Consider the following 26,781-nt stretch of genomic DNA (forward strand, 5'->3'; position numbering starts at 1 on the left):
ATGCAGATATAGAGAGACAGAATTTAAATCTCAATCTCCTCAAAATAGGGTATTTTACTCTTTAAACCATTTCAAAACATACTGTGTACTCTTAGAAGAAAAGGTTCTATATACCTTAAAAGCATTTCATATATAGAGCCTTTTACGGGGATCCCATCATGGGATCATTTTATGGATTTTATTTTAATGAATTCATTTTGTTTTAATTGTTTTTTTTTTTTTTTATTCTAATTTTATTAAACAGCTTGTAAACATACTCTACAGTCTCTAGTAAAAATTGAAATAACCCTTTAAACATGAAAGTATTACGCAATAATTTCAGACATTTTTCCTTATATAGAACCTTTTTGGCATAAAGTGTTCTTGAAAACTGAGTTAAGAAACCTAGGGTTCTATATAGAACACCACTGTGGCTGTACCATACCATGGTATTTTGATATATAACATAGTACTGAAATTGGTATTTTCACAAGGTACTTTGAAGAATATTGTAATTACAAAGGAATTTATTTTGTGAAATTCCAAATAAAAATATTTAAGTGCAAGATTACCATGGTACTACCACGGTACATGTCTTAAAACATGGTTGTCCATAGTACTATGTCCAAACAACCATGGTGGAACCGGATACGTTTTATATCTGAAGACTTACATGAAAAATACAGTGCTTAATTGACTTTTCTATAGTTTAATGGTTTGAAACAGTCGGATACTGATGCATTTACCTTATTGTTTAAAATAACTAAGCATTACCCTTACCCATTACCCTCCAAAAAATGGAGAAAGAGTGGTCAGATGACTTTCATTCCCCACTGGGTCGATGTAGACATGCCATGTTCCTTGTGGATGTTTCCTCTCTTCTGTAGTGCTATATCTGGAGAGTCTGATCGATCTACTGTCATGTATTAATAATAAATGTTGTTAATAAAAACCTGCCCTTGATGACATTACTCACCAGAAGCCTTTACTTTAGACATTGGAGACTGAGAGCTTTTTTCCTGAGAGCTCTATAAGTCATGTTTTGTCTTTAGTGTCTGCACTTCATAGAAAACGCTGACTGTTTTGTTCTCATGTGTTTGACTTGTGCAGCTCCAGCTGCTGACGGAGATTGTGTGGCCTCTCTTTATTTTCTTCATCCTGATCGCCGTGAGGTTGAATTACCCACCTTACGAACAACATGAATGTAAGTATACTCCACAGTTGTGTACTTTTTAACCTGTGAAAAGAGATAAAAGCATTTTGATGTGGTTGTGCTGTGTCTACACAATGCAGCATTTATCTGGTTTTGTAACATTAAATTGGCATTGGAAAACTAAATGGCTTCCACGTGTTGCACGGAAAACAGCTTTTGCAGTTCAACGTGCATATTAATTGCATTACATAACCTAAATACATGGTGCACGCAGGGGTAAAAATGCACGTTTTGTTTCATTGCATGATTCTTTATGGCGCATTATTATCAGATGTGTCAAGCTCGCAGGGTGTTTATGAGTTCTCACTGATATCTAGAGTAATTTGTCTTCTGTTATTCACAGATGATGTGTAGAAAGATAGGGTGATCCTATCAGGAGCATGCTGGGATTTAAATAGGGCCCTATAGACAAAATGACTACCATTTGCACATTTTAGAGAACATAAACAAGCACAAAATGTTTAACATTTTATTATTAGCTGTTATTTGATATAGTACAATGACATTGATGATTGCATTTATTAGCTGTTTTATTCAGTGTGTTATTATGTCTTGTTTAATAGCACATGAGCTTTTATTGTGCCTGATTGCCTTTCTAATCTCATTAGCACAGTTTTATATATAAGAAATGTCACCATGCCCTGAGTAATGCTACTCATTCCAGGATGTAAACTAGTCATGAATTCAAAGCACAATGCCTGACTATAGTGGCCTTTGAAAAGACGTACTACATTAAATGTAGTATCGTAATGAATATGATTTTGTGAGATTGTGAACTCTCTGTTCTTCTTTGTGGAATTGTGAGCCTTGGTCATGAGATCTTGTTGACGTCCAAATGTGTCTGTGTGCTGCCGCTTTGGTTTAGACAGGAAACAGGAGGTACTGAGCATAATTTCACTTCTCCTAAAGTCTGGATTTGTGTGGTGATGGACGAATAGATTTGTCATTTGTGAGTACAGGCATGTTGCAACCCCGCTTGCTGAAGTGATTAAATGGACACAGAGAACAATGTCCATCATGTTTATAATAATCAATATTAGGACTTCAAAACCAGCAATATTAAGTCCCTTAAGCTGTAAACACATAAATTATGTGGATGAATGAATCCCAAGAAATATTTCACCTCAAAATCAAAAGATAAAAGATTATTATTATTTTTTTTTTGTATTGTCATATTTTTATGACAATTAAGCACATTCTGTAAAATACTGTAATGCATGAATATTTTAATTTCAAATTAAAAGTAAAAGTAAATTAAAAGTCATACAACAAATACTACCAGTCCAGGATATATTAAAAAAAATACTTTTTTAAAACTAATTTTGGTAACTTTACAATAAGGTTCATTAGTTAACATTAGTTAACTACATTAGTTAACATGAACTAATAATGAACTGCACTTATACAGCATTTATTAATCTTTGTTAATGTTAATTTCAACATTTACTAATACATTATTAAAATCTTGTTAACATTAGTTAATGCACTGTGAAGTAACATGAACAAGCAATGAACAACTGTATTTTCATTAACTAACATTAACGAAGATTAGTAAATACAGTAACAAATGTATTGCTCATGGTTAGTTCATGTTAGTTAATACAATTTTTTTTGCATTACTGTAATAAGAAATGTGCTTGATGTTTAGGAACGAATGTTCTCAAAAATAGGCTTCATATCCTTAATTTCCAAAATATAACTTCTTATTTTTTTAGTTTAGTTTAAGTATGATCCAGATATTTCTTGGATTGGTTTTCATCAGTTTCACGCAGTTTTAAAATAATTTAAAATAAAATAAATATATGGAATTGAACTAATGGTTCCTGAATTGATTACTTCATGCTTTAAGTATTATCTTATCTTTGCTGTGCTCAGCAATGGAGCAGCTGGCAGTCTTAAGGTTGACTGATAGCAGTCCTACATATTTGACTCATTATAGAAATAACAGTGAACCTCTGGTGTGTGTGTGGGGGTGGGGGTGGGCATAGGTCACATATACCGCTTAGGTAATAACTCGATAAGGCCCCTTCGTAGAGTACGCTTCTTCCAGGGATGGAGAGTCAGATGTTAGCTGATGTTTTTAGGTCTGTGGGAAGATAAGGCAGTCTAAGGGTACACATCCATTATCTGTGCTGTATATGGGGATGGGCTGCAGCTCTAAGAGGTAGAAATAATGAAAATCTCATCCAGCACATCATGTCCATGCCGTTGGATGTCAATCTGATAGCGTATCATGCACTATCTAGAAGCCTCCACCCCCAGAAGTATACTTTTTTCGCAACTTTTTCTGATATCATCCATCTATGTCAGTGTCTTGATTATGCTGGTTTTATCGTGTACACTTTCTTCTCTTCTGCTCTCCAAGAAGGCCTTAATGTGGAAACTCTTTTCAACCCTCTTCAATGAGGTAGTTAATTTTGTCTCCCTTTATTTGTTACAGGTCACTTTCCAAACAAAGCCATGCCCTCAGCAGGCACCCTGCCCTGGATCCAGGGCATTGTCTGCAATGCCAACAATCCGTGTTTCCGACACCCAACCCCTGGGGAATCTCCGGGAGTCGTTGGGAACTTCAATGATTCCATGTAAGTTGTTGCCTACAGCTGAAGATTTTGAAATAACACAGTTGTCAGCTCTAATGTGGCCTATTATATGTAATGTAAGACACTGAGTGCAATTTGGAAATAATTCTGCTTTCTTTTTTAGAATCTCACGCCTGTTTTCTGATGCCAAGAAGATCTTACTTTACAGTCAAAATGACAACAGCTTAGATGGATTCAAGGAGCTTATCAGTGCAGTAAAAATCATGCAAAATAACACAGCTGGTGAGTACAGTACAGAGGCCTAGAGTGAAAACATTTTCACTTTTTTTTTTAAAGAAATAGCTCACCTGAAAATTAAAATTCTGTTATCATCCTCTTGTCATTCCAAACATCAAATGTCTGAGCTGTCTTTTCCTGGGAACTGAACCCATAACCTTAGCATTGCTAGCGCCATTCTCTACTGATTGAATTATATAAAAACTTACATATTCATTTATATTCAAACTTAAGTTAAGAGACCCATAAGAACCAATGTCATAAACTTTTCGTATATCAAGTTCGAGTATCCAAATTACCAAATGAGATGTACAGTAAGCACGACAGCTTATGTGAAGATTTTTTCAGTAAAAAAATCACTTAAATTTTAGTTTGTTCCTTTTTGTGTTTTACCAGAGAAAGAAAGTCATGTGGGTTTGCAATGACATTATGTGTGGTTTTTCATTTTTGGCTGAACTCTATGTTTTTGCCTAAAATGTTCATAGCAAATACTTCTAGCATAAAGCGACTCATTCGAATTATCAGTAAATCCTTGTAAATATAAAAGTAAAAGGTTGATGCCCATCAGTCTTTGAGGATTTGTAGGAATAATGCAATTTTTCCACTGGGAGAGGAGGAGGTGGGTGGCTGAATGAAGGATCAAGCCTTTCATACAAGCCGTGGCAAGTCGGTTTGTGGACTAGTGTGGGTGTAAATATGCACACACATCCCAAAATCCAGTCCTCTAGCACTGCCTGCTCTATTCACTTAGCGTGTGCTGGGTAAGCAGTGTGTACTCTCTTCCTGTTCACAGACTTCTCTTCTCACGCTAAGTGAGCTTTAATCACATTTCTCTGCCTAATGGAGGAAAGGTTGTACAGACGCCATCAGAGAACGTCTGGAGTAACAATTTGCAGAGCGCATTTAACATAAAAGTGAAGTACAATAATATTTTTTAGATCTGTAACAGTTAGTGAAATTGGTAGATGACATTCAATTATTCTCTTCAGAGCCATACAGACAAACAGAGAATGGATCCAAAACTGAGCTAAAATTTAACTATAATACACCTTCCTGTTTTCCAAAAGTAGAAGAGTCTTAAAGAAAAAGAGCCATGTCAGCCCACCTGTTCAAATTAAAACTTCATTATTGTGTCTCAGGCTGTCGTGCATGACAATAGGAATGCTTTGAACTCGCCATCCAGTCATTGTGGGGCTTATCGTGGCATCCGCATGCTGCGAACTCATTCATTTCTGTCTTTATTCTCCTCTTTTGATTACAACTAATTGCAACAGACATGAAAGAGTCGAGTTTGTTGGGTTTAGGTTATAGTTACCGCTTAAACCCATTCACACCTAGATCATTTGCTATGATAGCTGTAACACTGGATTCACAAAGAGCTTTAAATAGCTGCTTTACATTAGCTTTATAATGGGTTACAATGTTTTTTTTAAAACATTCAGGCTTAAAAAATTATTCTAATAGTTGTAACGGACATATTAATAATGTAATGGTGTTCCTTTTGGCTAATTGAGGGTTTAGTTGAGCGTATGACTTGTATATTCACCTGCCTGTTCTGATGGCACTTAAACGGTTTGCGCACTACCTGCAAAAAAATAACCAAAAAAAAAAAAAGGTCAGTTTGAGGTCAATATGATTTTTTTTTTTTGCACCAAATTAATACTTTTATTCAGACTTCTTTCAAAAACAGAAAAAAGGTCTTGTCAACCCGAAATTTTGAACAGTAGTGTAAATTTCAGACATAAGTTACAACTGTCTGAGAATTAGATTAAGGGTTTTGGAAACCCCTGCATTACATATACCAAGCATCCTGATTTCAACATGTAATTTATCCTGATTTCACCTTGTTTAGACTCTTTAAGACCTTCTCATTTTGAGCTTGCATATACCTGTCCTATCTAAAAAGGCCTTACAGATGTAATTGGCCATGACTTTACAGAAGGTCCTTGCACATGTCTTTTCAGACCCCATTGCACTCCCCTATTTCTACCCCCTTAACCCTATTTTCAAAAGAATGATTAGTGGGGAAGCAAATGAATAGTTCAGGAATCTGCCACCTCCTGGGGGTTTCGCCCCTCCCTAGCGATGGGACACACTTCCAGTCTTTGTTTCCATGAACAGCACAGAAGGAAGACATGGAGACAGTTGGGCTGCTCTGGGTGAGGGTTATGGCAGGTAGTTGTTAGCTAGGTGTGAATGGCTACACTTTTCCAAACACATCAGTTTTGACTGGCGTATGGATTGGAGGAGGTGGTGTCTACTGTCTACTGTCCTTAAGTAATATATTCCTGTAATGCAAAGCTGAATTTTCAGCAGCCATTACTCCAGTCTTCACTGTCACACGATCCTTCAGAAATTGATGAATACTTTCTGAATACAAGTATTAATTTCTTTAAAAAAACATCTAAACTTTTGAACAGTAGTGTAATGCCTAAAAATTTAGGCAACTAGACTCCCTGTGTGTTGTTTGTGGTATCACGCGATGAATCAGTCCATGTTTCTTTCCACGCCCAGGTGAACAGCACTAGCTGGCCTGCTCAGACATGCACTTGAACTTTGAAAGAGGAATGAAATTTAAGGAGAACACACGAGTGTGTAGTTAACACTCTCAAAGGCTCCACACCTGAATGAACAGTGCTAAATTTCAGCAAGTGAGCGCATGTACTGAGAACAAAAGTTTGAGGTTTTGTAAGAATGTGATGTAAATGCAAATTGATGGAAAGTGGGGTGCGTTTCCAAAAAAATAATCCCAAAATGGGGGGAGGCGGGTCTGCTGAAATTGAAAGACCGGTCAAATTGCTGAAAATCTGTAACTACATCCATTGTATGTTGGTTTTGTAAAGCATTCCTTAACATGCACACTCTAAAGAGGTGTATTTGTCCTTAGGTTTCAAGCTAAAGGACTTCCTGCGTGAAAACGAGACTCTCTCAACGTTCCTCCAGCAAAATGCCTCATTCTCCCAGAATTTTGTGAAGAATATTCTGGAAGCTGATGTGAATCTTGAAAAGGTGAGCATTATTTTGAAGAAAAAAAAACATAAATGTGACCATGACTATTGAAATTCACCCATTTCTTACATGCTCAAGCTAAAAAAAGACCCAAACCTCACATCTGCTGTGCAGTATTTACAGTGCATACAGTACGTAGGGCATGGTCATTGTTTCTAGGTCGGTTTTGATAGTTTACCCCATGTATGCTGCTTAACTGCCCCTGGGAATCAGTTAAAGAGAGGAAACCAGCATGCATCTCAAATTTTGTTTGTAAATCAACAGCTGTTAGCTGTTTGAAATGCCCTCAGGGCATGTCACAATATACAGTCCTCACAAATGACCATAGGCAGCATGGTTTTACCCTAATGTACCCTCAGAATGTGTATTCAAGGCATCAAGTCTAAGTACATTATAATGTCCCTCTCCTGATAACAAACTCAGGTTATACGAACAGCTCTGTCCCGTCTATCTCCAAACCCCCTAACAGATCACATGAACACCTCATCTGCCCTCACCCTTAGCAGTTATCACTGATGCTCCCCATGTTTTAGGTACTGATCAAAGGTTTTGGCGTCCATCTGAGAGATATGTGCAGCTCCACCACACTTGAGGACTTTGTGACCATCTCAGACAAAGGGGTGGCGGGATTCACCCAGGACATCATCTGCACGTCTCCAAATAGCTGGCTAGACCAGGCCGAAAGACACTTCAAGTCCAACCTGGATTTCCTCAAACCTATCAGGGTAAGAAAAACTGAATCAAAATAAACAGATTTGATACATGCGTTTACAAAAATCATGGTATTATCTTAAAATATTTAATGGAAGAAGAACCATGATATAACTAAATTTAACGAATGGGACCTTTTTGTAAAGTTTTGCGGAATAATGCACGTGTCATAAATTCCACACAAAAATAAAAGAAAAACATGAAAAAAGAACAACAACAACAATAATAATGTTACAATAATAACATTTCATATTATTATTTGAATGCAATTAATTATATTTACTTAAATATTACAATTGCTTTTTGATTTTTTAATTATCAAAATCTCACAGCGCAAAAGATAGGTCCTAAAACAGACTACATTGTCTTTATGCAAAATATAATTTTCAAATTTTTACACTCCACCCATCTGACACCATCACTGTTTTACTGAAAATGACCAGTCTAGAGCACTGTATGAGTCCAGATGGTGTTGCTTTATTGTCAGCAAAGGGTGTAAATTAAACTGTTGCTTGATAAAGTCGCCCCACTGTGTGTCTGAGGGTGACAGAGGTCATCATCTTATCTTCCAAACCGGCCCAATAGTGTCCTCCCCTCATCCGCTGCTATTGATAGTGGTGTTAAAACAAAATCAGGTGACTTTTTCATTGATGTGCATTGTGCTAAGACACAAACAACTCAACAACCAGCTAAATGAGAGAAAGGAAAAAGAAAGAAAGATTTAGCTGGATATGAAGAGCGTGGGAGGATGCATGTTGTTGCCTGTTGCCATACACACCTACCTTAATATATAGCCCAAAGGCACGCCTGGAAGTTACAACACATAATGATAGCTTCAGTTCTTCTGTTCTGCTTTTTCCATTTCAAAGAAATGCGACGATGTCGGGTTGACTCATAGCTCACGCTGGTCAATGGAAGATGATATTGCAGTGGATTGCTGTGGATTGCTGGATAAATGGGTCGTCTTAGTTTGATTTCGCTGGCTGTTGGCATATAGAATTCATGGAATGAATGTGATCTTGCGCAACATTTATGGTTCTTCAATCATTTACATGCAAATTAGATGCCCCAAAAATGAGTCAGCGCTAAAATGATATCATATTCCATAGAAATTTAATAAAGTACTTCAAATAGATTTATTTTAACACCCATATAAACTGAGTGACACTGAACTGAGGTAACTTACAGTATTGTGTATGACCTTTTTCTTCAGGTTTATGTATATTATAATGTTTCATTTACATAGTTGTCTTATGTAATGCTAATGTAATGCTAACGTACATAGCGCAAAAACACAAAGATAAAAAATAAATATAACCAGTATTTTAAAAAGTATATGTATATGACTTATATACATATTCCATTTTATTTATTTTAACTTTATGTAAGTTTAAAAATGTACATTTTTATATATGTGTCATGTATATATTTATATAATGTAAATTAAAACGTAGTTTTTACGTATTGTTTTACATTAGACAAGATAAATATATATATATATATTTAATAACATTATTGTAATAATTTTTTCTCTGCCTTTTACAGTCAGAAATAAGAACTAATGCCACTGATGTCCGTCAAGTTGCCAAAGCCACAGACAACCTTCTGGAGAGCCTTGGATCACTGGCTGTGGAGGTAGACCTCATATCATTTATTAAGCATTAAAGCTTTTGAACCTATTATCACTATAGACAAGGTAAAAAAACAATTGCAAATGAGAGTTTTTTATCATAATTCAAACAAAACTAACCCAGTAAGGCTCTAAACCATCCCATGAGAGTGAAAGTGACAATTAATGGCGAGGACAACTGCTGAGACTGTGACGCAGGAGTAAAGGTGTCACATTGGGCCTGCATGTGTCGATGAGTTCGGTAGTGTCTTGTTTGCCAGCTGTAGTGGTGCACAGTGGGAGGAAAAGAAAGTTGTTTCAGCTCCCAGCTGGACAGATAAACAACCAAGCACAGCTGAACAAGCATCCAGAGAGAGAGAGAGAGAGAGAGCGTCACACAATCTACTCAGCAGTCAGTATCTAAAGACTGCAATAAAGACGTTTGCTTAACACAGAGAGATGGGCGTTCATGACCTGTTTGCCCGTACAAAAGCCTCTCTGTTTTCTGCTCAACTGAAAGGCAAACCTTTGGCTACAAGTCTCACTGAATAGAGCATTAAACTCAAGCCCATTGTAATTTAGCCCCCTTAATGTTTGAGACGAATGGTGAATTCCAGTAACCTTTTACTGTGTTGATATGAGACTGAATGAATGCTGATTTGACATAGCTCACTCACTGTTAAGATTAAAGTGCATAACATTACATAAGACATATGAAAAAGTAAAGTTTTATACATTATAATTAATTAGTTAATTACATTATAATTGATTATTTTCAAATTATATATTGATTTAAAATGATTTTTTGCAGTGAAACTTGTGTGCAGTTTTCTCTGTACAGCTTTGTTTTAGAAGGGACATGAGGGGACATTATTCCTTCTTGATTTCTTCCCCCCTGGTGAGAGTGTTTTGCTTTTGCTGTAGGACATCTGTTGCTCTCCATTCTCTTTTCACTTTTACACCAAATTAGCAGCAAGTGACTTGTATGCTTGCTGAGTCAGATCCGTAAGGCTCACATGGTTTCTTCCAGCAAAGTTGTATGCTATGCACCACACCCGGTTTAAAATGAATGACCAGGAGAATCAATTCTTTACTCAGTGGACGTGTTTGAAACTATCCTACTGCTTACTACATATTATGCAGTATATACTGCATACTGCTTAAATATATGCATTTTGTGCACAGTATACATACTATATACTACAGAAATAGTAAGCGTAGTGTGCTTATCCAAACATAGCCAGGTGTGAAAGAAAAATCACTAATGAGATTTCTTTAACATCTCAGTTGCTTCTTTTAGACAGCAATGAGATTAAATGGGGACACACTGGAGACTTTTTTGTAAGTCTTATAATATAAATAAAAGTTTCCTCTGTCGTGACCAGCACAGTTTTTTTGTCAGCCACCCTCCGAAGTTGAACCTCCCAGCTTAGAAATGCATTTATGTTAGACTTCTATGTTATGTTTGACAATCCTTTGTGTGCTAAAAAAGCAGAACCAGCTTTTCATGGGAGGGTTTATTTGTCTAATGCTAGTTGTGTTCAATTTGACAGGCCCTTGGGGCATGTGCTCTCTGGATTGAGGATTGTTGGTTAAAACATAACCCTCTAACATAAGTTAGACAGTGACAGTAGCTGTCAGGGATTTGGCAAATACAGCCTGCAAATAATAATGAAAAACTAACATTATCCCTTATATTGCTTGTCAAATTTCTCTCAGATGTACTGTCAAAAGGATTGTTCTCCCAAAATTAAAATTCTTTTATTCTTTACTCAACCTCATGTTGTTCCAAACCCGTATGACTTACTTCCAGGAAACACAAAAGGAGTCACTCTTTTAGGTTCTTTTCAATTACAATGACTAGAAACTAGAGCCTTCATGCTCCAAAAAGGACACAAAAGCATGTATCATGATAGCAGTTCAAACGACTTGTGCACTATGTTCCAAGGATTTCATGGATTTTTGACTGAATCACTCTTTTGAATTAGATCTTTTCAGTTAATAATTTTTATTCAAATCACACACACACACACACACACACACAAAAACAGTATGAATCATTAAAGGATTAGTCCACTTTCAAATAAACATTTCCTGATAATTTACTCATCCCCATGTCATCCAAGATGTCCATGTCCTTCTTTCTTCAGTCGAAAAGAAATTAAGGTTTTTGATAAAAACATTCCAGGATTTTTCTCCTTATAGTGGACTTCAATGGTCTCCAAATGGTTGAAGGTCAAAATTATAGTTTCACTGCAGCTTCAAAGGGCTTTAAACGATACCAGACGAGGAATAAGGGTTTTATCTAGCTAAACGATCGGTCATTTTCTAAAAAAAATCAAAATGTATATGTTTTATAGGCACAAATGATCGCATCACTAGTCATGAATCGGATTGAACCAATTCTCAAGTGTCATTCGTAATCATTAACATACACCAATTGCTTCAATTGCTATCATATGGCTTCAGAAGAGTTAGATATCGTGTTGAATTAACTAATTTTATAATGCTTTTTGATGCTTGAAACTGCATGGGATAGAGTGACTAGTCATTCTTCAACATGACTCCATTTGCTCTTAAATAAAACCGAATGGGTTAGGAATAACATGCGGGTGAGCAAATGATGACAGAATTTTTGGGGTCAACTAATTGTTTAAAGACACACAAACTTAATAAAGAAAATGACACACACCTGTGAAACAAACCATTTAAACTAAGTAAAATTCTTGTGTGATTACATATTAATCAGCCTTATTGACTCTTGATTAAAATGGTAACCTCTGTCATTCTTTCAGTTGGCCAGCATGAGGAGCTGGAGTGATCTGCGAAATGAGATCCTGTTTCTGACCAAAAACGCCACCGGCTCACCAAGCCTGATGTACCAGGCTGTGTCCCGTATTGTGTGTGGTCACCCAGAAGGCGGTGGACTAAAGATCAAATCCCTCAACTGGTACGAGGACAGCAATTTCCAGGCTCTGTTCGGCAGCCACAATGACAGCGATGACGAACCGGTTTCAATCTACGACAATACCACAAGTACGTCAAACCTACAACTGTGTTTCTTTCTTAGTATTATTTATATAAATTTATAGTATTTATTAATACTTTTAATTAGCTTTTGTTTTTATATCTTCAGTTTTCATTTTATTTGTAGTTTTAGTAATTTTGTTATGTCATTTTGTCATTTTTTTTTTTTTTTTTAATTTCAGTTTAGTTTTAGCAATTTTAGTACAAACTATTTTTAGTCTATATTTCTAATTTCTAGTTTAGGTTTTTTAAGTTTATGATTTTCATCTAATATTGTGTGTTGTGTTTCTAGCTCCATACTGTAACAACTTGATGAGGAACATGGAAGCCAGTCCAATCTCTCGGATGATCTGGAGAGCATTAAAACCTCTTCTGATGGGGAAGATCCTCTACACGCCACATAACCCTGCAACACAGAAGATCATTCATGAGGTAACCAAAAAAACAAACAAACAAACAAAAAAACATGTGCATGATGCATGCAATGAATCGACAGTGCAGTTGGAGTAACTACCTCATTCTTTCCCAGGTCAATAAGACTTTTCAGGAGCTTGGAATTCTACGAGATTTAGGAGGAATGTGGGAAGAAGCCAGACCAAAGTTTTGGAACTTCATGGAGAACAGTGAAGAAATGGATCTTATGCGGGTATGCTATGCCTTACTGTCATTACTGTCCCTATGTGGCTGGTGGTTGCAGTGCAGGACTAGAACTTGTCAATATTACTGATATTCGAGCTAATTTCAACTTCAATCTGTTTGCTCTTCCAAACACAGACGCTTCTTCGAAACAATGCCACTGCTAGTTTCTTTAGTGCCCAGTTGGCTGGGACTCAGTGGAACGTGGAGGATGTTATCAGTTTCTTGTCTAAGCACTCTGAGGATACACGTCCCCATGGAACAGCATTTACGTGGCGGGATGTCTTCAATGAGACGGACCAGGCCATTATGAGCATATCCCGTTTCATGGAGGTCTGGACAGCGCTCTTTTATACTACCTTTTCCTTTCTTTTCTCCTCCCACACACATCCTTTCTATCTCATAATCCATCTGTCTCCCACATACATTCTTTCACATAAAACACAACAACAACCAATCATCAGTTACATAGTACACGCATGTCACAACCAGCTGGATTTCACGTTTTTTGGGAGAAAGGCACGTGTAAAAACGTGCTTGGATGACCTGTGATGACCTGTTGCATGAATTTTGTGGGATTTTGGGTTTTAATGTCTATTTCAGCAATATGATGTCTGTTAGTTTGACAAAAGGAGATCTGAAAGATAAAAAGGAAGTGAAAATTAACTTTTATTTAGGCTAAAGAGACCGTTCTTAAGTCATCGCCATTTTTAATGGGTCAAAAGTTCCCTTTTACAGTAATACAAGAACCAAACAAAGATTATTACAGGTCAAATATTTATTTTAGATCAGTTATAAAAGTTATTGATTAAACCGTACACTGTAGCATGTTTACAGTCTAATATGGTCAAATAAAATCAATTGACTATCACTAGACAGATAATGTCACATTGTGACTGAATGATTATGTTTTTTTACAGTGTGTAAACTTGGATAAACTTGAACCTGTAAGCACAGAGGAGAAACTGGTGAACGAGTCCATGAGTCTCCTGGATAACAGAAAGTTCTGGGCGGGAATTGTGTTCCTGGACGTACAGCCCAACAGCTCAGAACTTCCACCACACGTCAATTACAAGATCCGAATGGACATCGACAACGTGGAGCGCACAAACAAGATTAAAGATGGGTAAGTTTGCTTTTCTCAATTGTCCAGTAATGGAAATTCAGATTTTAATGAGTATGCTTGCTATGAAATCAGACGCTTATTGTGTTTTTTTGTTGGCAGGTATTGGGATCCTGGTCCCAGGGCTGATCCCTTTGAGGATTTGCGGTATATTTGGGGAGGATTTACTTACCTTCAGGATGTAGTTGAACACAGCATCATCAGAGCAATTACTGGGACCAAAGAGAAGACTGGTGTTTATATCCAACAGATGCCTTATCCATGTTATGTAGATGATATGTAAGTATTGCATTGTTCATAAACCTAGACTTGCACTAAACCTAGAATTACAGAGATGACAAATTATCAAGGATCATCTTTAAATCTGCAGAAAAAATAGCATGCTTGTCCAGACTGCTTCATGCTATTCTTTCAATATGTTATTTAACAGTAGGAACAATTATTGAAAAATCTTCTCTTTTCTCATAGTTTCCTTCGCATTATGAGCCGCTCCATGCCTCTCTTCATGACTCTGGCCTGGATGTATTCGGTGGCCATCATCATCAAAGGCGTTGTCTACGAGAAGGAGGCCCGACTCAAGGAGACCATGAGGATTATGGGACTGGACAATGGAATCCTGTGGTTCAGCTGGTTCATCAGCAGCCTCATTCCTCTTCTCATCAGTGCAGGCCTGCTGGTTCTTCTACTCAAGGTACTAAAAAGACATTAGTAGATCTTATTTACTTTCTGAGGAGCACACTTTTCCCCTACAAAAAACTATCAATTTAATTATCAAAGATTATTTAGATTGGGTAACACTTTATTTTTTATTTTGACTGTGAGGCAGATTCAAACTCGGAGGGAACGTGGTTCTTAGATTTTTAAGCCAAGTTGATTTTGAATGCAACACCCAAAAAAATGTAATGCCCTCTAAGGTTACACTTTATTTTGGTCCACTTTAGACATTCTACTAACTATAAGTAACATTGCAACTTCATGCCAACTAAGTCTCATTATAGTATTAGTAGACTGTGTACTTAAAGGGTTAAATCACCCAAAAATTAAAATTCTGTCATCAGTTATTCACCCTTATGTCGTTCCAAACCCGTAAGACTTTTGTTCATCTTCAGAACACAAATAAAGATTTTTTTTAATGAAATCTGAGAGCTTTCTGTCCCTCCATTGACAGCCTACTTAACTGACACTTTCAAAAGAGAGGTACCCCAGAAAGGTAGTAAAGACATCATAAAAGTAATCCATGTGACTCCATTGGTTTAAGCTCAATTTTATGAAGCGACGCAAGTGCTTTGTTTGTGCAAAAAAACATAATTGACTACTTTATATACAAAATAATAATCTCTGATGCACGTTCACGAGAGCACCACAACGCAGGTGTGTTGTGTTGATGCGAGAGCAGCGTGAGACCAGTCTACTACAGTCTACTAATACTCTAATGAGAGTTAGTTGACATATAGTTGCAAGGTTACTTATAGTTAGTAGAATGTTTAAAGTGGACCATCAAAATAAAGTTTAACCTTAGATGGCATTACATTTCTTTGGGTGTTGCATTCAAAATCAACTTGGCTTAAAAATCTAAGGGCCACGTTCTCTCTTGAGTTTGAATTTTCCTCACTTCTGTCTTAGGATCTTAAATACTAAGAGTGCTCAAACTAAACAATTTTACTATTACATTTTATTTCTATCATCCATTTGTATTATTTGATCAGAATATTTTTCTTTTTCTTGTATTTTTTTAGTAATAATAATAATGAGCATTCTTTTGGAATTTTTTTTTATCAAAATAGCTAATGACAAATGTTCAAACCACTCAGTCCGGAGATACTAAACCTGATTTCTTTTACCTTTCCAGATGGGAAATCTCCTGCCCTATAGTGACCCTGGCGTAGTCTTTCTCTTCCTCGTGTCATTTGCTGTGGTAACCATCATGCAGTGTTTCCTGATCAGTACAGCGTTCGCACGTGCCAACCTGGCAGCAGCCTGCGGGGGCATTATCTACTTTACCCTCTACCTGCCTTATGTGCTGTGCGTGGCTTGGCAAGACTACGTGGGCTTCACCGCCAAAGTCATCGCTGTGAGTTTTACGGCCACCTATGGAAAATAGCAAAACTACAAGTGTACAAGTGTGTGTGTGTGTAGCATCATTGGCTGGGCCAAGTGCATTACGTTATCGTACAGTATATTGCATAAGGAAACACATTTATACTACTTACCTTATCTAAAATTACTTAGATATGCAATGAAAATATCTTAACTGTAAAATTGCACTTTAAACCCATTGTAGGCTTTGGGTTGTTATCTGGCTAACACTAGATTACAAGGAATCTTCACTGGGGTGTTCCTGTTTAAACTAGTTAAATAGCAAGATCTGGGCCACTAATACAAGAGGTCAGTTAAAAGTGAGCAAGCCCCGAATAGTTACTGAGATTACTTTGACCAAGGCGCTTAACCCTGGGTTGTTCCAGGGTGGTTTGGTCTTGCATGGTTACCTGATTATTTGTCATTAAAGTGACTCACTGACTTATTGAATGCTGGAACAACCTGCGGTTAAGATTCCAACTCAAGGGAACAAGGGTGATAGGAAATCTCTGTCAGTACATTTACATGCACTTTAAAGAGAACATTTCATGCTTTTTTTACATTTTCAATTTTCTTTAGTATGTAATGTCACTGTTTCTGAACTTCCTGAAATGCCTCGATTGTAGTCTTGAAAATGGTCACATCACAATATTCCTCATTTAAATAATTTCTGCCTAAGGCATACACAAAATAAAGGGGCGAGGTCTGGTTGAGTTGCTTTAGTAGTGTGTTGAAACTCGTGGCTATGGTAAGGGGCGTGACATTGCTGAAACATGCCCAAATGCCCTGTTTACACCTGGTATTAGGATGCGTTTTAGTCAATCTGATCACAAGTGGACAACGCTAAGTACAGGTGTAAACGGGGTCTAAAACTTTTTGAGCTTGTCCACTTTCGACCACTTCCAGAGGTAGTTTGAATGTGTAGAGTAGTAGAGTGTTCGAATAGCCACAAAAGGATGCCTTCTGTCCACCTACTGACCTAATGCGTAAACATTATGGGAAGCACGCTAGCCAAGCAGGATCGCTTGAGTTGTCGTGGTCTTGTGGCTATCAGAGAAGAAACGAAAGCTGCTGCTCTCCGCATGTTTTTCCATTGTCTCTGGGCACGTACATATGTAAATTGCGCAAGCTTATTTTGTCCATTAGATCGAAAGATCTGAAAAAACCCATACATTTACCTGCCCATAGACCCTCCCCTCAAAGAAATTTGGACAGAAGTGGTTGAAAGTGAACAAAAGAGAGGGGTTAAAAAAACAGGTGTAAATGGGTATGTGCTTGCCTCGTCTACTTGTGATCCGATCGACCAAAACACATCTTAATACCAGGTGTAAACAGGGCCAAAGTGGTTAACAAATCATAACACACTGGTCCAGCTGACCAATCCTTCAGAAGTAGGGTCTTTATAGAGACTGGAACTAAACAGAGCATTACTGAATCTGGGAAGAGAGGTGCTGCAACAAAGTAAAATATGTGAAAAATTATGTTTAATAATATTAATAATTATAATTAATTTAATTAATTAAATTTTATTTTGGTGCAAGAAACCTTGATTAATATTTTAAGTGGACTTAAAAAAGCAATACACTACTTAATTCTAATTTGGTTGTCTCCACAGAGCTTACTGTCTCCAGTGGCATTTGGGTTTGGCTGTGAGTATTTTGCACTGTTTGAGGAGCAGGGTGTGGGCATCCAATGGTATAACCTCTTCTCCAGCCCCATGGAAGAGGACAACTACAACCTCACCACCTGCCTCATCCTCATGTACTTTGATGCCTTCCTGTATGGGGTCATGACCTGGTACATTGAGACCGTGTTCCCAGGGCAGTACGGCATTCCCAGGCCGTGGTACTTCCCCTTCACTAAATCTTACTGGTTTGGAGAGAACAGCACAAACAATACTGCAATACATGGAAAGAAGGGCAATGCTGGGGGTAAGAAACCCTTTTGATCACAAAAGTTTTTTAGTATTCTCACCTAAATGATAAACTGCTAAGAAGTTTCATGTTATCAATGATAACTGATAAATATATTATAAAAAACAAAAAAGAATAACAAAATGAACTAATTGTGTTTTGTGTTGTTTTTTAAAGCTGTTTGCATTGAAGAGGAACCCACTCATCTTGAATTGGGAGTTTACATTGACAATCTTGTGAAGGTCTACAGTCACGGCAAAAAGCTAGCGGTCGATGGGTTGACACTTGGCTTCTATGAGGGGCAGATAACCTCGTTTCTAGGTCACAATGGAGCTGGAAAAACTACGACCATGTAAGTTCATAGTTTGAAATTAGTATAAAATATTGTTATTATTTATTATTGTATACAAGGAGCTTACTATTAAAAGGTAATAGACTACAGTTCAAAATTTTGGGGTCAGTAAGATTCATTTTTTTTTAAAAGAAATTAATACCTTTATTCAGCAAGGGTGCATTAAATTGATCAAAAGTGACATTAAAGATATTTATAATGTCACAATTTATTTTTTTAATTTCAAATAAATGCTGTTCTTTTGAACTTTATATTCTTGAAAGAATCCTGAAAAATGTATCACGGTTTCCACAAAAATATTGAGCTGCAGCACAAACTGTTTTCAATACTAAAAATAATAAGAAAAGTTTCTTGAGCACCAAATCAAGAATAAATTAAATGATAAAATATATTCAAATAGAAAAGGGTTATTTTACCTTTAGGTTATAATATCTAACCCCCCAATTTTACCTTCAATCTTTTAGGTCTATCTTAACTGGCCTTTTCCCTCCCACCTCTGGCACTGCGTATATCATGGGCAAAGACATTCGCTCAGAGCTGAGTTCTATCAGGCAGAGCCTCGGAGTGTGTCCACAACACAACGTCCTCTTCAGCATGTAAGTGCCTGTTATCAGACCTACAAGAAACAATTAAGGAAAATAATTCAGAAAAAAAGTCACATATTTCAAAGTTAATTTCAGGGTTGGATAGATCAGTTCTGTGGATGATAATCCACTTTTGCTTGGTCTGGGGTATTTCAGGTTGACAGTAGAAGAGCACATCTGGTTCTACGCCCGTCTAAAGGGTCTGTCTGAGGAGAAAGTGAAGGCTGAGATGGAGCAGATCCTGACTGATACTGGCCTTCCACACAAACGCAAATCCAGGACCAGCCAGTTGTCAGGTGTGTGGCATTATGACCCTTGAAATTTTTATATGTTGGTTGTATGATTTGTTGCAAACTTACATTTTTGTGTTCCTCAGGTGGTATGCAGAGGAAACTCTCTGTAGCCCTTGCTTTTGTTGGAGGGTCAAAGGTTGTCATTCTGGATGAGCCTACCGCTGGTGTGGATCCATACGCTCGTAGAGGCATCTGGGATCTTCTTCTGAAGTATCGTGCTGGTAACCACACTATTTATTTGGTCATGAGTCCATTTTGTATTTATATTCAAAGAAAATACAACCAGAATTCATTTATTAATCATAGAAGACTGTGGGTATTTTTTTAGGTCGGACTATCCTTCTTTCCACCCATCATATGGATGAAGCAGACATTCTGGGTGATCGCATTGCCATCATCTCCCATGGAAAGCTTTGTTGTGTGGGCTCTTCGCTGTTTCTGAAAACTCAACTGGGAACCGGATACTATCTTACCTTGGTAAAGAAAAACAATGAACCTTCTCTCAGTTCTTGCAGGAACTCAAGCAGCACAGTGTCTTTCATTAAGAAAGTAAGTACACTTCAGGTTGCAAAAACAAAAAAATCAGTGAACACATTGATTTGTTGGTAAGATAATATGCTAAACACTGATGTTTCATTGGTTTTCAAGGATGACAATGCATCTGAGAGCAGTTCAGATGCTGGTCTTGGTAGCGACCAAGAGAGCGAAGCTGCCACAGCAATTGGTAAGACAACACTGGACCTCAAACTTCGAAATGATGGGTAACTTTTTATTTCATTATATACTAACTGAATCTTCACTAAAGTTTTCACTGTGTTCAATATGTTCTGCAGGAACTACTTGGCCTGAATCTCCTGTTGTTCCTGTTGATGTGGCCCTCATCTCCAGTCTAATCCTGAAGCATGTTCCCGCTTCCCGCATGGTGGAAGACCTTGGTCATGAGATCACATATGTGTTGCCGTATGAGTCTGCCAAAGATGGTGCTTTCGTTGAGCTCTTTCATGACCTGGATGATCGGCTCGCTGACCTTGGCATTTCGAGCTATGGTGTCTCAGATACTACACTTGAAGAGGTACGGTGTCTTGGGTTTTATCTGTCAACAAAAAATCTTTAGGATGTTAGCTGTGATTTTGCAAAGTCTTAATGATCTTTCTTTTTTCTTTTCTTTATAGATTTTCCTTAAAGTGGCAGAGGACAGTGGAGTTGACACAGAAATCATCTCAGGTAAATTTGTAGCTCACTATTACATCTCTAGTAAACTGAATAAGCAATAGGAAGAAAAAAATGTTGCTAAGATCTCATCTTGTATTTATAATTTTGTTAGATGGAACTGTGCCAGTGCGTAGACATAGACAACATGCATTTGGCGGTGACCACCAGAGCTGCCTCAAACCCCTAACCGATGACGATGACTTTGAGTGCAACGAATCTGATGGTGATCCAGGTAAATCTTAAAGCCCTAAAATGTGTATACTGTATCATTAGATTAGAGTCCGACAAATATCTTCTTAATATTCTTGCTTTTAAATGTGCTGTTCCCAACTCCTGTTGCTATATTTGATCCCCAGAATCCAAAGAGACAGACTATTTGAGCGTGTCTGATGGAAAAGGATCATATCAGGTGAAAGGCTGGAGTTTAAAGAGGCAGCAGTTTGTGGCGTTAATATGGAAGAGATTTCTTTATGCTCGCCGCTCAAGGAAAGGCTTCTTTGCACAGGTAGGAATGGGAAATATGATCAATAAAAAAACTAAACTGGGTGTTTCCAAAAACATCATAAGCTTAAGTAAATCATAGAGACTTTTGGTGTCAATGGTTTCTTTGATTCCAAAAACATTGTAAGCCTAAGTAGATCACAGAGACTATTGGTGTCAATGGTTTCTATGATTCAAAAAAAAAAAAAAAACTTTGTAAGCCTAAGTAGATCATAGTTCTGCTAATAGTTTATATGATTCCCAAAAACATATTAAGCCTAAGTAGATTTTAGAGACTATTAGTGTCAATGGTTTCTATTCTAGGCTTTTGTGAAATGCAGCCCATGTCAGTAAAGTTCAGTTTTGATCAACTCACTTTGATTCTCTTTGCAGATTGTTCTTCCCGCTGTGTTTGTGTGCATCGCTCTGGTATTCAGTCTTATTGTGCCACCATTTGGGAAATATCCCAGCCTGGCTCTTAACCCCTGGATGTATGAAGAACAATTCACGTTCATTAGGTATGTAAGGACAACTTGTGTTATTCAACATAAATTTAAAACACTTGCAGGTAACCATTTACATTAAATATGATCTTTCTTTGTTATAGTGATGATGCTCCACATGATATAAGCACACAAAAATTACTCAACGCCTTATTAGATGATCCCGGCTTTGGAACGCGATGCATGGAAGGAGAACCAATTCCGTAAGTAACTTAGAGTATATGAAACAGCCAAAGATTTTTTTGCAACTGTTAATATTTTCTGGAAATTTGGAGAAAAAAAACTAAGCCTGTCTTCTCACATGGTTTTAGTGAGGCTCCCTGTACAATGGGCGATGAGGAATGGTCTACACCAGAAGTGGCAGAAAGCGTGATGGACATTTTCACAACGACAAACTGGACTATGGACAACCCATCGCCTGCTTGTGAGTGCAGCTGTAATGGCAAAAAGAAGATGCTCCCAGAATGCCCTGCCGGTGCTGGTGGACTGCCACCTCCTCAGATTAAGATCAGTGAAACTGAGACCCTCCAGAACCTGACAGGACGAAACATCTCAGACTATCTAGTGAAGACCTATGCACAGATCATTGGGAAAAGGTACAGTCTAATTTTGTATCTATATGAACTGAAATAGTTCAAAACTGTCATTCAATGCATAAACAGATTATTTCTTTCAAAGCTTAAAGAACAAGATCTGGGTGAACGAATTCAGATATGGAGGATTTTCATTGGGTGCTAGAAGCACTCAGGTACTTCCTCCTGCTGAGGAGGTCGATGATGCCATCTCTAGAGTCAGGGATATCTTCCAACTGGGGAAGGTAAACCAAAAAGCTGATTCTTACAATATGAATTAAACAGCTCTTAGGAATAGTGCGTAAAGTATTTCTTCTTATCCTGCTCTTTTAGGACTCAGGATCAGCGCCCGACCGTTTCTTGAAAAGCCTGTCTGCCTTCATCAATGGGCTGGACACTAAGAATAATGTCAAGGTGAGTGACAACTGCTATTTTAAACCCATTATAGACCAACTATTTTAGATTTAAAGTCTACTTGGAGTGATCTTTATTGGTGCTTCATCGTTATTTTCAGATATGGTTCAATAACAAGGGCTGGCACAGTGTTGGAGCCTTTCTCAATGTAATGAACAATGGTATTTTGCGTGCCAACTTACCACCTGGCAAAGACCCCCGTCAGTTTGGCATCACTGCGTTCAACCATCCGCTCAATCTGACCAAAGAACAGCTTTCTCAAGTGGCCCTGTAAGCATTGAAACATTGATTAATTTTGAATAAACATTTCTTATGGGCGATCATGATTTTCTAATCTCTCAACTCTGATTGATGGCATTTCAGGATGACTACCTCAGTGGACGTGCTGGTTTCCATCTGTGTGATCTTCGCCATGTCCTTCGTTCCTGCCAGCTTTGTTGTCTTTCTCATTCAGGAACGAGTGAATAAGGCCAAGCATATGCAGTTTATCAGCGGAGTTCAGCCATACCTTTACTGGTTGGCCAACTTTCTCTGGGATATGGTGAGTGTCTAGTTTTGCTTTCATATCCCTTAATGCACTCACCTACTTGGCTGCTGATCCAAAATCTCTAATCATATTTTTGTCTGTTTTCTGGTATAGTGTAATTATGTCGTTCCTGCTACTCTGGTGATCCTGATCTTTGTGTGCTTCCAACAAAAGGCCTATGTCTCCGCCACCAACTTGCCTGTTCTTGCTCTTCTGCTGCTTCTATATGGGTAAGACAGATAAAGACATTCTTATGCAGCTAGTTTAACGATCACTTAGTCAGTGGGACGATAACTTGTGTAGGTATACTGACAATTTTCCATAAATAGAAAGAAAAACTATGAATTACATTTATAATAGAAATATAATAAAATGTGAAATAGAAAAAAATGTTTTTTGAAGAAAATGTGAAATAGAAATATAATAAAAATAGGGAAAAATTATTATAAACTACATTCCAAAAAAAAAAAACAGTACTAAATATAATACAAAATAGAAAAGAAAAATTCTAATGAAAACGTGAAAAGAATAAAAATAAGAAAAAAGTATAATGTTGCTTGCCTTTGCAAAATATGTATCTAAGATAGACTGATCCCTAGATATTGCTAGGGGTCCCACATAGGGCCTCAGTATGCTTCCTCTAGTGCAAGAGTCCACCCTCATCTGTCTATATATTCTGTTCTGTAGATATGGATGGACCACTCAGCAGCCTTTAGGGCCCCCATATGGGATTATACATTATACTTTCCAAAGTCAAAAGAGCCCACAATCTAGGAATCTTGCCCTAATGAAAGGAGCCCACCCGCACATCTCTATGATAGTGTAGTGTCTAGATATGGTTGGGGCCTGACATGGGGTCTCAATACACTGCCTAACATTTTCCCTGATGATAAATAATTATTCTTGTCTCTCCTCAGATGGTCCATCACTCCTCTTATGTACCCGGCTTCTTTCCTCTTCAAAATCCCCAGCACTGCTTATGTGGTTCTCACTAGTGTCAACATCCTTATTGGGATCAATGGCAGCGTGTCCACTTTTGTCATGGAGTTATTTGGAAATAATGTAAGAAATTAATTTTTTGGTTTCATCCTAATACAGTCCTGATATTTGTATTTTTGAGAGATAATTCACAAGCATTCATCATGATTTTTGACACCTCTCATCCTCTGCTGCAGGAGATTGGTGGTATTAACGACATCCTGAAGAACGTTTTGCTCATCTTCCCGCACTTCTGCCTGGGTCGAGGTCTCATTGACATGGTGAAGAATCAGGCCATGGCTGACGCTCTAGAGAGATTTGGTAAGATTAGCTTGCTCCACTTTAAATTTTTGGTCACAGATTATGAGAATTAGATCAACGTTCTAATTCTAATCAATTCTGGGCAACGTTCTAATCAACGAGATCAGTTCATAGTCTGACCTCATAAACTTGACTTGTGTCCTCTGTATTAAAGGTGTAGTAAGTAAGAAACACTGTTGATATTTGAAATCAGTGAAAAAGTGGGTTGTGCTGCTTGGTTCGATCCACTTTCAACAGCGTTTCTCAGAAATTGCTTACTGCACCTTTAACCGTAACTACTGCAAGGGTAATTGTTATAGATTTTGAATGCTCTCTTTCCTTGCATTAGGTGAGAACCGTTTCCGTTCTCCACTGGAGTGGGACATGGTGGGCAAGAATCTTTTTGCTATGGCTGTGGAAGGAGCGGTATTCTTCATCATCACAGTCCTTATCCAGTACCGTTTCTTCTTTGAACCCAAGTAAGCATCATCAAAACGTGATATTCAGAAAGAAACAAACTGCATTTATATGAATTGCTAAAGAAATTATGGATGAACATAGTTGATCATTTTAGAAGATCTAAATTGATGGATTGGCCATTTTCTGTAGGTCTTTAAGTACCAAGTTGAGTCCGATTGGAGAGGAAGATGAGGATGTTGCCAGAGAGAGGCAGAGGATCATGAGTGGAGCTGGACAAGGAGACATTCTTGAACTTCGACAACTCACTAAGGTCAGCAGAAAACCTCAACTGATGATCACAGACATAAATTTTAGTATTTAAAATTTTGTATAATAAATGGTGCCCTCATCAATCTGTCATCCTTTCTTTTCCAGGTGTACAAGCGGAAACAGAAGCCCGCTGTCGATCGTCTATGTGTGGGAATTCCTCCAGGAGAGGTAATTCATGACAGCTGCCTCAAGATCAGCCTCATCCGAATGAGTCACTCTTCTTCACGGCAACTGTATGACCACAAACTGACATCTGTTTTGTTCTTCTTTCAGTGTTTTGGTCTGCTTGGTGTCAATGGAGCTGGAAAGACCAGCACTTTTAAAATGCTGACCGGAGACTCTGTGGTCAGCAAAGGAGAAGCATTCTTAGCTGGGAAAAGGTACAGACATTCAAATATATGCAGTCATGAGAATAGATGCTACTTCCTCATTACAAATTAGTTTATATATACATATACAAGTCATTGGTTAATCTTAAAGTTCTGTGGTTGCTTGTTTTTGATGACACTGCTTTTTCTTGTCTCAGTATACTCAGAGAAATAGATGAAGTACATCAAAACATGGGCTACTGCCCTCAGTTTGATGCCATCAATGATCTGCTGACAGGACGGGAACACCTGGAATTCTACGCCATCCTTCGCGGTGTACCTGAGAAGGAAGTCTGTGAGGTAAACTAACACATATATAATTAAATATTTACTATTTTTGATATCATTATGGAATATGACCTTTAAGGTGAATCTCACATGTCCGGGCCATATGACACCCCAATGAAAAATAAATAAAAAAAATACTGAAATTAAATACATTAAATCTATTTCTAACCTTTGGCATGCCAATTAAGTTTTTTCATTACAAAAATGAATAAATATTTTTATACATCCTTTAGTGTATGCTTTTTAAAAAAACAAAAAACAAAAAAAAACATTGAACAAAATTTTAAACATTTTTTAAAAATACTGTATTACAGTAATAACACTCACAATAATCTCCACTGACAATAATGTGAATTACAATAAAATTATTTGTATATATTTGCATAAAAAAATGAAGCCTATTAGGACCATTAATTTGCATTTTGACATGACAATTCTCATTATTGTCGTGCATAAAGTATTTATACTGTCTTCAATGTATGCTAATTTAAAAAAAAAAAATGCAATGCTCAAAAACATGAAAAAGAGGGAAAAAATACTGTATTATAGTAATGATAAATCGTCATTTAGAATAAAAACTGAGTTACAAAACAATGGTACAATTTATGGTAATGACTATGTAAAACCTGGACATGTTTTGAACCCTAATAGGAACTTTTAAAATTGTTATTGGTTTTACTAATGTGTTGTAACCTTTGGTAGGTGGCAGAGTGGGGAATCCGTAAGCTGGGTCTCGTGAAGTATGTGGACAAAAAGGCTGGAAGCTACAGCGGTGGCAACATGCGCAAACTCTCCACCGCCATATCACTCATTGGAGCCCCCCCAGTGGTCTTCCTGGTATGTGTATTTCCTCAAACACACACACACAAGTACACACAAAGACACTTACACAACTGGCTCTAAGTCTTGTGCCTCCTTGGGTGAATGTCTGCAAACTGATCAACAAAAACAATGTAAGTCTGGATCATATGACCACTGTTTGATTATTCTCTCAGTTGGTTTTCCTGCTTTGGTTGTATAATGAGTTCATGATTCTAACACCCCTAGAGCTAAATTACCCTTAACTCTTC

The 26,781-nt window shown here is 37.4% G+C and overlaps 1 protein-coding gene across 1 annotated transcript in view; it reads left to right on the forward strand.

Annotated features, from left to right (window-relative positions):
* Positions 1-26,781, forward strand: part of abca1b (ATP-binding cassette, sub-family A (ABC1), member 1B) — a 40,155-nt gene that overhangs the window by 5,981 nt on the left and 7,393 nt on the right. Inside the window, exons 3-43 of the mRNA XM_051859782.1 lie at positions 1,090-1,183; positions 3,633-3,774; positions 3,896-4,014; positions 6,896-7,017; positions 7,551-7,742; positions 9,274-9,363; positions 12,133-12,373; positions 12,657-12,796; positions 12,894-13,010; positions 13,139-13,333; positions 13,921-14,126; positions 14,226-14,402; positions 14,592-14,814; positions 15,973-16,194; positions 17,815-18,130; positions 18,290-18,464; positions 18,929-19,060; positions 19,205-19,344; positions 19,425-19,562; positions 19,670-19,890; positions 19,990-20,065; positions 20,175-20,413; positions 20,514-20,565; positions 20,666-20,785; positions 20,910-21,058; positions 21,427-21,551; positions 21,641-21,739; positions 21,848-22,132; positions 22,215-22,353; positions 22,442-22,522; positions 22,623-22,792; positions 22,886-23,063; positions 23,163-23,278; positions 23,966-24,110; positions 24,224-24,347; positions 24,676-24,805; positions 24,936-25,056; positions 25,161-25,223; positions 25,329-25,435; positions 25,582-25,723; positions 26,414-26,548. Coding sequence (XP_051715742.1) covers positions 1,090-1,183; positions 3,633-3,774; positions 3,896-4,014; positions 6,896-7,017; positions 7,551-7,742; positions 9,274-9,363; positions 12,133-12,373; positions 12,657-12,796; positions 12,894-13,010; positions 13,139-13,333; positions 13,921-14,126; positions 14,226-14,402; positions 14,592-14,814; positions 15,973-16,194; positions 17,815-18,130; positions 18,290-18,464; positions 18,929-19,060; positions 19,205-19,344; positions 19,425-19,562; positions 19,670-19,890; positions 19,990-20,065; positions 20,175-20,413; positions 20,514-20,565; positions 20,666-20,785; positions 20,910-21,058; positions 21,427-21,551; positions 21,641-21,739; positions 21,848-22,132; positions 22,215-22,353; positions 22,442-22,522; positions 22,623-22,792; positions 22,886-23,063; positions 23,163-23,278; positions 23,966-24,110; positions 24,224-24,347; positions 24,676-24,805; positions 24,936-25,056; positions 25,161-25,223; positions 25,329-25,435; positions 25,582-25,723; positions 26,414-26,548 — 6,198 coding nt within the window. The remainder of the gene's footprint in view (positions 1-1,089; positions 1,184-3,632; positions 3,775-3,895; positions 4,015-6,895; positions 7,018-7,550; positions 7,743-9,273; positions 9,364-12,132; positions 12,374-12,656; positions 12,797-12,893; positions 13,011-13,138; positions 13,334-13,920; positions 14,127-14,225; positions 14,403-14,591; positions 14,815-15,972; positions 16,195-17,814; positions 18,131-18,289; positions 18,465-18,928; positions 19,061-19,204; positions 19,345-19,424; positions 19,563-19,669; positions 19,891-19,989; positions 20,066-20,174; positions 20,414-20,513; positions 20,566-20,665; positions 20,786-20,909; positions 21,059-21,426; positions 21,552-21,640; positions 21,740-21,847; positions 22,133-22,214; positions 22,354-22,441; positions 22,523-22,622; positions 22,793-22,885; positions 23,064-23,162; positions 23,279-23,965; positions 24,111-24,223; positions 24,348-24,675; positions 24,806-24,935; positions 25,057-25,160; positions 25,224-25,328; positions 25,436-25,581; positions 25,724-26,413; positions 26,549-26,781) is intronic.

Source organism: Ctenopharyngodon idella, chromosome 14 (assembly GCF_019924925.1).
Source record: "Ctenopharyngodon idella isolate HZGC_01 chromosome 14, HZGC01, whole genome shotgun sequence".
In the NCBI taxonomy this organism is placed as follows: Eukaryota; Metazoa; Chordata; class Actinopteri; order Cypriniformes; family Xenocyprididae; genus Ctenopharyngodon; species Ctenopharyngodon idella.